Genomic DNA, 12,430 nt, shown 5'->3' on the forward strand with positions numbered 1-12,430 from the left:
CAAAATGTTTGCTTTTGGTGGATCCGATTTCGAGAAATAGGAAGATTTAAGGAATCATTTTCTTTAAAAATATATAACTATGAAAGTACTTACTGTATGGCGTAAGTTTTCTCTCTAAGCGCTGCATCAGCTTTTTTATTCCTCATAAGCCACCAAGCGGCTACTCCAAGTAAAGCTACCAATAATACCACATCCAACACGCCAAACATTGGTTCTTCAATGTCTTCCAACGGTCCCGTCTGCTCTTCCGCGCCTATAGTTTTTTCCATGATTGTTGCTGTAAGAACAAATGAAAGAGAAAATTAAATACTTTTCACATGAATAGGCGTAATTCTAGAATCCTGGAAGGAAAACAAAGTTAACCTCCACGACACATACCTAGACAAAGGATTCACCGTGACTGCCAGTCAGTAAAATGCGTATCTCGTGGCAACATTTATTATCAACTGCGTGTAGTGCAAGTGGGGAGGAGAGAGAATACTACCACTGTGTTGACCGGCACGTCAAGTGAGGTCTTCATGTTAGGGAAGGGATAATTTGATCCAGAAAATATTCACTTTTAGGAATATAAGAAATACGTTGGTTTGTTTTTGTTTTTACTGAGAAAGATCAATATTCAATTATATTTTTAAACTTTATTCTTCCTTCTATTTTTGAGTAAATTTAGAATTATGTAGCAATGGGTTATTCTATAAATATTTGGATGTTTCTGTTTGACATTTTAGGATATATGAAAGATCTTATTTGATTTTAAATTTGTGATAAGTCCCAACTCTTGTTGCTCTACAAAATTATGGAGTTAAAAAGGTACTAAGCCTAGTAATGGCTCACTTTCACCGAAGTAAATTCAAAATTCATTTTTATTAAGAGTTTATTCTGATAATATCCACTACATTCCATTGTTTTATCTTCAGGGCTAGTTTGGGTCCTCCACGGTAATGCTGCAAATAATATTTTTTTATTAAGTGTATCCATGGATCTGGAATGGTTCTAGGAATATTTCCCTGTGTCATTACCTAGATTTAGGCTTCCATAATTTATGTTAACCCTTCATCGGGCGCAATACCGTCTTTTTCCGAAAATAAGCCACTGTCTTACTTTCTTTTTAGGTCCAAAATACGTGCTAGGGTTTATTTTCGGAGGAGAGCTACAAGTACAATAAGTAGATTTTAATATTTATTTATATACAGAAATTTAAATTCAATTACAGTCATGTCATCTTCTTGTGGAACATCGTCCTAAATGATCAAATTTTGACTTCCGTTCTGATTTTCCTCCAAATCCATTTTCCTGTAGAATCATTGGTCCGAATCTCTCATGTCTTGCAATATAGTTATCGTTAAATGAATACTTCTCGTCTATAAGTAACCTGTTAGTAGTGTATTTGGATACACAACTGTCACGTTATTTTGTCCCATAAATTTTATATCCAATTCACAACTTCTCTTGTAAGCCTGGCTTTACAAAATCACCTTGTTGATTTCTCACCATTCTGTTTTCAATATATTCATTGATTTCCATCCGCAAATGATCCTTGAATGGCTTGTTTATTGTAATGTCAAGTGTCTGAAGGTAGTCAGTCATTCCTGCCGGGAATATTAGGGCAGCTAAGAGATACTTACTAAATTCAACAGTTTACAACAGCATTTTTTAACGAATTATATTTTTCACATTATTTTAACTAGGGCTTATTTTCGGAGAAGGGCTTATATTACAAAAAGTCCCGAAAATCACGCTCGCTTATTTTCGGGGGATGTCTTATTTTCGGAAAAAGACGGTATGTTTTGTAAGACCCTTAGGGCGCAACAAATCTGTGAGATTAATGACCCAAATAGCTGTTAATTTCAACAAAAAATGTTTTGGAAACGTATGAAAAATTTCAGTTTCGAGCTTTTCTTTAAAACTCGTAAAGTTGAACAGAACTTGTGAATAGAAAAATCACAGTCATCCCTAATTTTGGGGTGTACATTTATGAATGAATGTGTGAGGTGGTTTTATTAGCATTATCCAAGAAATTAGTTTTACGCATTGATGTCCGGCTGTGTTCAGAAGAGCGAAAGAATGACTATGGAACCATCTCTATGAATGTTTCTGTTGACGTTGTCACCCAACTATACCAGGCAAACGCCATAAAATATTATGGCTCCCTCGTCTAACACTAGAACTAGGTTTTTTATCCGACAATTTGGTTACTTTATCTGTACATACGCACTCAAAATCATCCGCTAAAAATCTTCTAAAAATTAAAAAAAAAAAAGCTTGTTTAGTGTCCGAATCCTCTTCTCTTTCTTCTATTCAATATTATTCAACGAAAGCAAAAATAGTCAATAAGTAGAAAACTGTCTTTTAATTTATAATGTGTACTTTGTAACAGTTTTTGATAAGAAAACTTGAAAAGAGAGCAGTGTGGAATTTAGTCTTGGCGAGTTGGTGTATGAAGGGAATGTTGAGGTCGTTGTAAAGAGTGAGGTTAGTCACCGTAGAAAGGAGCGTCAGCTATCTGTCGGAGGAGTTTTGACTGAAATGTTTGTACAGTCCGTATGTTTGTAGGTTTGGCTGAACCCTACAGCTCTAGCCCCGTAGGTCCACATAGGTTTGAGAATAGTGTTGTATATTAAGCGTTAGAGTTCAATGGGTAATTTGGAGCGTCATCCAAGTAGTCTGTAAAGTAGTTTCGCACGTTTTGTCATTGCTTATCTTTTAAGTCTAGTGTTGTGGGTTCCACGTGAGTCGCTTGTCTATATAGAGCCCAAGGTAGCGCACCAGATCTGTGCTGAGGAAGAGGATTACTGTTGAAGAGGACAGGTGTACAGGAGCCCCACTGGGTTCGATTCCCGGTCTTAGGCCTTGGATTTTATTTAATGATTAATAAAAGAAATTTGCAGTAAAGTATGTTTGCTAGTCGCCTCCGTCCACGACACCTAATTGGTAGCTGGACGTTAAGCCCCGCCTGAAAAAATAGGGATTACTATACTGTACATTTTTTTTACTTGTGGCTAGTATGGCTGTGTCGTCTGCATATGTACAGAGCAGTGTAGAGGGTTGTACAGGTATGTCTGATGTGTATACTACGTAGAGAACTCAGTTGCTCAAATCCTCTTGTACAGTCTTTCGCCTCCTCTGACATCCCTAATACTCCTCGACGACTGAATCGCCAGTGGCCCCGCGACTTCCTTACAGTCTGAAGAACTAAATCTCTCCTCTCTCCTACTCATATTCTCTTCTTCACATTCCCCTCTCTCCTATTTCCGGTTGACCGATTTTGACAATAGTATTTCCGGTATAAATTCAAAATAGAAAATCTATACGAAAACAATAATTTCTCTTACTGGAATAAGAGGAAGTGAATATTATAGAAAAGCTGGTGAAATATTGTCTCTCTTTCTCTTTTAGAGCTGTAATTGATAAATATTCTTCGTATTTTATGGCAACCCGGGGATTTTGGCAATTCCTTTAAAAAAACATATTGATATTTACATAAAAATATATGATGACTAAACCGTAGAATTCCCACAAAATGGCAGCAGCACTATTCCCTTCCTCTCGTTGAAATACTTTTTTTAATAAAATCAATTAACGCGTATCAAAAATCTTGTAGATTATTGGCGCCTGGAGTTTCTTTTCGAAGTGCATTGTCTGTCTTCGAACAATTTTCTCAAAGTTACAGACAATGTGAGCTACAAGAAGCTCTTAGGAAGAGCAAGGTCTAAGGGGGTCAGTAGCCTGGATTCGAACCCAAGATCTCCGCGTTGGGATCCAGTATTCGCTAGCTAAACCTTTCCTTTTTTTTAAATAAACAAAAATGTTTAGGTCTAAGTATGTAGAATAGGTGGACCACGTTTAAGAGAACTCATTAGAGATGTAAAACCATTTGTTTTTTGGACTCAAGTGAAAGCATGATCTGAAAACTCATTATCGCAAAACTTCCCTTTACAAGAGAAAGTAATTTTACCCAAATTCCTCTAAAATTGAAATAGATAGATTAAACTAGGGCGGCCTCAAGGCCTAAGCCACTGCGACCCCTTTGGATCTATTGTGGCTCCCCAACTTTAAAGCTCACTCTCCACACCTGTCCTTTTGATCAGACTCTTGATGCTGGAGAGCGGCCCTTGGGTAAAGCTTACCGGGCCTTGGTTTTCACCTCCCCGAGAAGTAACATCCTTAGCCCAGACAAGACCCTCACACTGACACAACACATGCAGTGCCGTTTCCTCCTCTTCCTCCTGACAGGACCTGCAAAGGCTATCATCTGCCAGACGCTTACGATGCATGTGTTTCCTGAGCCTGCAGTGGCCCAGTTAATAGGCCTACAATCATCCTTATAGCCCCCCCCAAAAAAAAATTGAAATAAATTAAACATCTTTTTTGAGGAGAAAGCCAACTATGTATTCCATGTGATGATGGGCCACTTAGCGATTAAGAAACTTGGTTCTAACGGACATCCATTTAAAAAATTGCATCACTTTTAAACCAAACTGAAGTATAACACTGATTCCTATAAATATTTTGGACAATACAGTGTTGCAATGTAGGTATTAGTCTCCTGTTAAACCATTCATTGGCCTCAGAGCAGTTGACTGCACAATTACAAAAAAAATACTGGTAGTGTAATTAACGTTACTGGAATTCAGAGAATGAACGTTTTAGAGCTAAGTGACCTAATCACTTCTAGTGAACATGTTCTCTAAGTTGTTCCCAGAATCTGGTTTAAAATATTTATTTCCCTCGAAATGTTGCAATAATAAATTGTAGTTTTATTTACCTGAATTCTTTATTTTAATCTGAAAACCGGGCTTCAGAACAAAAAATTGAAATAGGCTTCCAGCGGGTCTTATTGTATCGCCCCCCAAAAAGCTATAGCGAGAAAGAGCTAGAACATTAAGCACGGTTAATAGTTGCAGTTTTCCCTTTAATTAGAGATCTTTTAATGCATTTAAGGGTTCTTAAAAAATTCAGTAGATACTAGAATGTCCTGGCGCTGCATTTCTGGCAAATTTTGGAATCTGATTCTTCCCCATTCAGAAGCTATACGAGTATTTATGATAAGAAATCACTATAATTCCTTCGGAGTTAGGAGCAAGTAAAGGTTAGCAGCGACGCGAGTGTCTTCTAAAACATTCTAGAAATAGTCCATTAAATTTCGCTGCAAGCCACAATTTCAGAAAGAGGAATTAATCCACTTAACATCCGAAGAAAAAAATCTGGCTAATAATACGATCTTCTTTAACCAGTTAAGCGTGGAATTTAATTTAAAAAAAAAAAAAAAAAACCACAGTGCGCGGAATTAAAATCAGACAATGACGTGTATGCACGTCGAACGCAGGACAAAACAACCAAAAGTTTACAACGACATAATAGTCACTGCAAGCACTTTTTCTGCAATCTTTGGGGCTTACAGATTACAGAGCATTCTGTGCTCTTTCAAAATCTTGCACCACTTTACGTATGCATTGCTCTAGTTAACTAGAGATGCAAGAGCTTTTACAAGGAAGAAAAGAGCTTTGAATTCTGTGCAAAATGAAATCATGCTCGTACTGAGGTCTGCACCTCTATCTAAAAGGTAAAACCGGCATTGCACAAGGGCTGAGAGCTTCTATTTGTGTGCGTAATTCGCCAATCTGTAATGCGGAGACCAAACATGTACTAACCACTTATAATTTGGCTGGCTCCCACCAACCCCCGCCGTATAAAATACTTGACACTTCTATTGGTAAGATAAAGGGAAACATCCCACCAAAATAATATTCTTATTGTATTTTATTAAAATTTCGAGTCTTTATAGTTAATGGCAATATTATATATATACGTCGAACGCACCGTAACAGAGATTTAGTTTGACGTGTATACACGTCAAACGCGCTTAAATGGTTAACAATATACTAGTTTGAAAAGAGTCATTGGACTTACTATAACCTGAACCAACTAACCAATGGTTAAAAACTCACTTAAGGTTACGCCCAGTTGCAAGGTCACTAGTATAACCTAGGAGGCCTAGCATAACCATAACTTATTTAGGCTTTTACGTCGCTTTACAGTTACTTATTTTATCTCCATCTGATAATTGCAAACTGAATATAAATTTTGCTACGTTTCAATTTTAAAACAAAAAAGTCTAACAGGAATTCTCAAATTTAGCAATCAGCCATCAATATTGGCCATCACTTCTAACCTCCAAAGTTACGGTTAAAAATCCCGCATTATTTATGACTTATTTAGTTTTTCCATTCATTTAACAATATCCGTTAATTTATTTAAATTTCATATACTACTGAATGGCGTATACAGAATTCAAAACACAATCTTTTAAAAGAATCTAATAAATTAGTATTTTCTTCTCTATTTCCTTGTTCAAAGGTATCAGGAAATAATTTTATGTTCCTCGATTTTATTTCTTATTTTATTATACATTAATAATTAATTAAAATATTCTCTTTTATTGGTGCAAGTTATAATTGTTAATTACTACTGATCTTTTTTTTCTTACGTTAACACGTTAATAATAACTCCTTACTTCCTACGCAGATGCAAATTGTTATATTAATTGTGGTCGGTAATTTACCAGAAAAAAATCAAATTAATTGTGTTAATGGCGCTTAATAAAATAACAGAACTGTTAATTTATGAAACGGAAAACGGAACTTCGTTTTTTTTAATTCTTCAATTTTTTGTTTCTGTTTGGAGAAGGAAAACCTTTAAACAAAAATCCAATTCAAGAGGAAATCCAGTCGATTATTTTCGATTCTTGTTTTTTCCCCATTATTTTCTTCAATAATGCCAAGCAGGCAAGAATTAATTATTGTAATTTTGTTCTGACAAATAGTATGCTGTCGTCTTTATTTTGATTTAATAGTTGCTAACAAAATTGCTTTCAAAAATGAAGAAACAAATTTATATACAGGATGTACACGGAGGAGAGGTCGAAACTTCGGGAGGTGATTCAGCAGCTCAAATGCAACAAAAAATATTCTATTCACTATGGCCCGATTCTCAATAGTGTCCAAGATATTTGCATTTTTAACTTTTCCGTCGATATTCCCGTTTTCCACCATAAAAACGGCCGTAACTTTTCTATCCTTTATCCTACAACAAATCTGCTTATTCCAAACGAAAGAGCATTAAATTTCCTATAAATAGGCTCGATACAGAGCCTCAAAACGTTTCTTATAAAGCATGAAATTTTTACTTTAATGACTAAAAAATTTGTTCTCAATGATTTTTGTTAAAAATGTTCAACTGCATTTTTTCAATGATTAATGAATCACGGAGTCACCCAATTACAAACAAATTTGAGCATTTATTGAGCTTCAAGACCATACGGATTTTTTAGGTTTTTAATAAAACCCTACCCCGAACAGTGGGGGTGTAAATGCAGAAAACTGGGATTTTGCGTAACCGACTTTTCACTACTAATTTACTCAAATGTCAACTTTTTGGAGAAGGAACTAAAAGAAAAGTAACCATTTTAGTTTTTTAACAATTACTATCTAATAAAACGGAAGTCAAAAATAAAGTAGTAATAATATTCAGTATAGTTGACTACAATTGTGCAACTTATCTTAATGATATGATGGAGTATTTTTTAATCAAAGTTAATTAATAATAATTCAAAAATAAAATGGTTGTTTTTCTTTTTGTTCATTCTCCAGAAATTGATTAATTTTGAATTATTATTAATTAACTTTAAAGGAAAAACCTCAATTATGTCATTAATATAAGTTGCACAAATAATGTAGTCGTCAAGAAACTAAAAATTTGCCACAATTCTTTCCCACTTCCTTGTTTGAATAGTTCGAACAATTTTTGTAGCGATTTTAGGTAGGCACCAACCAATTCTATTTCATTACTAGAAATGTTGAGGCCGTTTTTATGGTGGAAAAAACGCGAATATCGATGGAAAAGTTAAAAATGCAAAATATCTTGCGACACTATTGAGAATCGGGCCAAAGTGAAGAGAATATTTTTTGTAGCATTTGAGCTGTAGAATCACCTCCAGAAGTTTAGACCTCTCCTCCGTGTACACCCTGTAGAATCGCCTCAGATGTTTGTTTTTTTCTAGCGCCAAGTTTCTGTATAATGAGCACGAAATATCAATAAATACTTCTGTTGTAAAATAATTAATTAAATAAAAAGTTCCACAAAAAGAGACCCGGATATATTATATTCTATTCAGGAATACTTCCGGTAATGCGATCTAATTAAAATCCAGAATTTAAGGAGTCATTTAAGAGTTCCTTTAATCATCTTTCAGCTGTGGATTATCTTTCTCAATTATAGACCATAATATATCCTAGTTTTTACTAATTTTAGGGGACATTACTCCGTAATCGTTTTTCTGACCCAATTCAGTTACCATTTGCGATTTCTATGTATCCGCTACATTAGTAGTTCAACAACAGTTTTAGTAAAGCAGTAGTTTCTGTACGCCTGACTTTGATTAAGCCCAAACTGTCACGTTCACTAAATAGCAAAACATGAATCGTGAAGTTTTCACGATTCTTCGATTATGAGTTACTCATTTAAAAAAACGGCTCCTCCTTCTTCCCGAAGGAGACTTTAAAACGGATTTTTTCCATTGAATAGTAAAATTTGAAAATCTACCGAAAGTAATACTGTTCATATAAACGTTAAATGAATTATTACCATAAAAGATTGTTGTCAACTTTTAAAATGGTAACAGAAGATCGTAACTTTGCAAAACCATCACGTTATCATTGCACAATGAGTAGTTAGAGATTTTTTTTAAATGCATGTCACTGTAAATAAGATAGCGGAAGTACTAAAAGACCAGCCACTTTCTTGCAGCACTATTAGGCCAGTTGGAAGTGAAAGCTAGCGTACACTCAGTGTCACGAACAAACATACTAACTTGACAACATAATAAAGGGACTTTTTTTATACGAGTATATATACTGTTCTTTACTCTTTTCAATAGATAATTAATTTATTAAACATGGAGCCTTTCTATAAAAAAATTCTAATTTAAATCTTCAACAGTCCTCTCAAAACATGAACAGTCAGAAAAGAAGAATGACCAATCATTATGGCAAACACGCATACTAGAGTACACATTACAACACTAACAGCGGAAAACTGCACACTTTGATCTTCCCTTGAGCACGGAAACAAGGCTCCCCCCCTCTTTATCTACCAATCTCTCACTCATTCATTCGTCACTCACTCATTATTCATCCGTCACTCACTCATTCATTCGCCCCTCACTCATTCCGAGAATTTTCACTAGATCCGATAGTTCACTACTTCCTTAATCACTGGCAACTCCCTCCATATTTCTAAAATTTATAGAACAGAACTTCACTGATAGTTAATACAAAGTTCGAGACTATCAAGGCGAGATTACCAGACCTTTCAGCTTGCACCCGACTTTAAGATAATTATAGCTTACTCGTGATTTGTTAGAAAAAAGGATGATTTGCATTTTTTTTCGGAAGGCCAAGCTGAATTGAAGGCCCTCTTACTTCTTTCAGAACTATCTCTTCCCTGGTTTGGGAATGTAAAAAAGGCCCTAGAACAACTGGCTTGGCACAATAAAGTTCTGGCTGGAATGGGTGCTAGGTCATGTGGGGATTAAGGGGAATGAGACAGCTGATATATTGGCCAGTAATGGGATCAACCAGTAATGGGGATCACTAAGGGTGCAATTCGAGCGGCTCTCAGAGATTGGATCTAAAGAGAACATGAAAAGAACTGGGTGATGCTTTCTGGGGGTCAAACAAAGCAAGAGGGTTATGCCCTTGGCTGTGTAAACAAAGTACCAAAGAGACACTGGGCTTGGACATAAATCAGATTATTCTGATTACAGGCCTATTTACGGAGCATGGCAGGTTCAGGAAGCACCTGTACAAGGTAGGGCTTATTACCTCGGAATCATTGTGCAGATTGTGTCAGGAAGAGGAGGAAACGGCCTCTCACTTGTTGTTCTATTGCGTTGCAATCGAACAGTTGCGCTATGATGTCTTCGGAACTTTAAGACCAAAGGAAATTTCAGCGCAAAAAGAACTAGTAGAGAAAGTCCTCAGCCTCTTTAGTAGGGGAGGTTTCGTCTACTAGATCCAAAAAGGGGAAGGCACAATAAAGCCTCTGGTGGCTGCGGTGCCAGTGGGGTGTAAGTCCCGTCCTGCTTTTTAATCAACGAGTAATCTAATCTACTCCGATCTGTACAAGAACAATGATGGGCAAACTACGGTTTAAGGGCCAACTCCGGCCCAGTGAAAGGTTCAATTCGGCCCGTCACATATTTCATAATTTGAATTTGAAAATGTTTATTTACAATTTAAAACTTTTTATACAAATATATTTAAAAGGAGGTTTCAGGCTGCATGCCTATATTCTCTCCACAACATATCAACATTTACCTTGGTGGATATAAGTCGAACTTAATGCTAAGGCAAAAAATTTAGAAAAAAAACCTTACTACATACAGTTAATTAAAGCAAGATATGTTTAAACCTTCTATGCTTGTATTTTTTATAATTAAGAGAGAAAACTTCGAGTTATAGTCCATAATACTTCTTACATGTGGGTAGGGACTATGTACACAGGAAGTTACAAAGTTTATATTTTATAATAATAATTATAGTAATAGTCGTAAAAATAACAATTACACTTTCAATGTAAACATTCAAGCTTTCAAATTGGGGTAATATTGGGAATATTGAGAATAACTACGTCCCCAATTTGGACCAAATTATGACCAACTATTATCAAAAACACTCGCAGCTTCATACATCGCATTAGTTTAATTTTGATATTATAAAAATGGCTTCCTCAATTACTGTATTTTTTTTTTTCAATAAAAAATTTATTATGGCCGATCAAAATTTTGGCCTTTTAGTTTTTGGGCCGCTCATAAAAATGTTTGCCCATCACTGGTCTAAAAAATCGGCAAATGTATTAATTATCAATCAATTTAAAATAATAAAATTAACAACCTGTTCATAAAATAGTATTCTTAAGTGGCTGTGAAAAGTTTGTCCCATCTATAATATATAGTTAGATGTCAAGGTTAATTGGAAGAAAGAAAAATACCTAGCTCCTTCTCTTAAATTCCATATTTATTAGCAATATTTCCGGCCAACTGGTTTTATCTTCCTGTTTGTCTCGTTTGTTTTCATGCAATTTGTTGTTCTTATGTAAGCATGCAGTGAAGCTTGGGGAAAAAACAACCGTCTATCATAGGTTATGTTTTTGTTGATTCTTTTTATTATTTTTTTTAATTTAAAATGCGTAAACATCTGAGATCATTGTCGCCCGGAGCTTTATTCAAGGACCTTCTTCCAGAAGGAGCTCCTAAGAAAAGGAGAACTTAAGGGCTAGCAGCTGGATTCGAACCCAGGATCTCCGGGAGGGAATCCATTCAGTCAATTCCTTCTTTATCCTATAGATTGTCGAATTTGAGTTTACTATTAACCACTTTTGAGGTGTCTTAAGTTCGAAATAAGTAGTTTTTACAAAGTGTGTCTGTGGATAAAACGAAAAAAATGCTGAAAGCTTAAATCTGATACTTTGGTTAAGTGCCAAAACACAAAAGACCACACCTTTTATTGAAATACCTCATTTTATTGAATTAATTTTCCATTATTTAAGGAATATTTCGAAAATGGGCCAAAAACCATGCTATATCGCAGAAAACTGTAAAGAATTTAATTGCTTTTTAAACCAAAACATACTTCCATACAGATTGTATTCGAATAATAGCATTGCATAGCAATTTAGGTAATTAAATTGAGGTCATACGTAACACAGCAAATCGGATAGAAAAATATTCAGCAATTAACGTAATATTTAGATAACGCTTTTACGTAAAAATACTAGTTTTACTTATTTAAAGAAGAAATAAATTCTAAAAATTAAATAAAGGAATTATTAATTTTTGCTGTTTCAAACATTTTTACTGAAGAAGAAAACAAAATGTAAATTAGATTATTTTGTCAATAAATTATAATTTAAATGGCTGATGATTTGTTAACAATTTAATTGTCATCTGAAATTCTTGCCAAATTAATTAATTTGAATTTCAAGGTGTTTGAAAGAAATAAAAAAAAATCTTTAATAAAATGTTAATTAAGAATCTATCTCGAATGTTGCCTGTATTACGTTCGACATTACAGCCTTCCTGATTATAATCGTGTTTGAATTAAATAAAGCGGTAAAAAACAATTTCTGCGCATATAAAATTAGAACCTGACACATGCACTGGAGGTTACAATAACACGTGAAAATTATCCCCCCCCCACAAATTTGAGACTTCCGGTTGAAGGCTTTTCATTAAATTCTTTGAGTATAAAATATTAAGTAAATACCGAAATAAAAAACCTGATTATGGGGCTTGAAATATTTCATTCTACGCCACTTTCACTTACCGGAAGTCTACTGGTCTCCTTTCTTCTTTCTGCCCAGGACTTACCCTCCA

The 12,430-nt window shown here is 34.9% G+C and overlaps 1 protein-coding gene across 5 annotated transcripts in view; it reads right to left on the bottom strand.

Moving 5' to 3' along the window:
• Cpr (Cytochrome P450 reductase) overlaps nucleotides 1-12,430 on the bottom strand; it is a 79,651-nt gene that overhangs the window by 15,551 nt on the left and 51,670 nt on the right. For 4 of the 5 annotated variants that reach the window (XM_074115394.1, XM_074115395.1, XM_074115397.1 and 1 more), the window contains one exon: nucleotides 94-277. In XM_074115394.1, coding sequence (XP_073971495.1) covers nucleotides 94-277 — 184 coding nt within the window. Of the gene's footprint in view, nucleotides 1-93; nucleotides 278-378; nucleotides 457-12,430 lie in introns of those variants that run through there. The other variant, XM_074115398.1, reaches the window with a different exon arrangement.

This window comes from Rhodnius prolixus, unplaced genomic scaffold (assembly GCF_049639745.1).
Source record: "Rhodnius prolixus isolate KJV_2025 unplaced genomic scaffold, Rpr scaffold_13, whole genome shotgun sequence".
NCBI classification, from domain to species: domain Eukaryota; kingdom Metazoa; phylum Arthropoda; class Insecta; order Hemiptera; family Reduviidae; genus Rhodnius; species Rhodnius prolixus.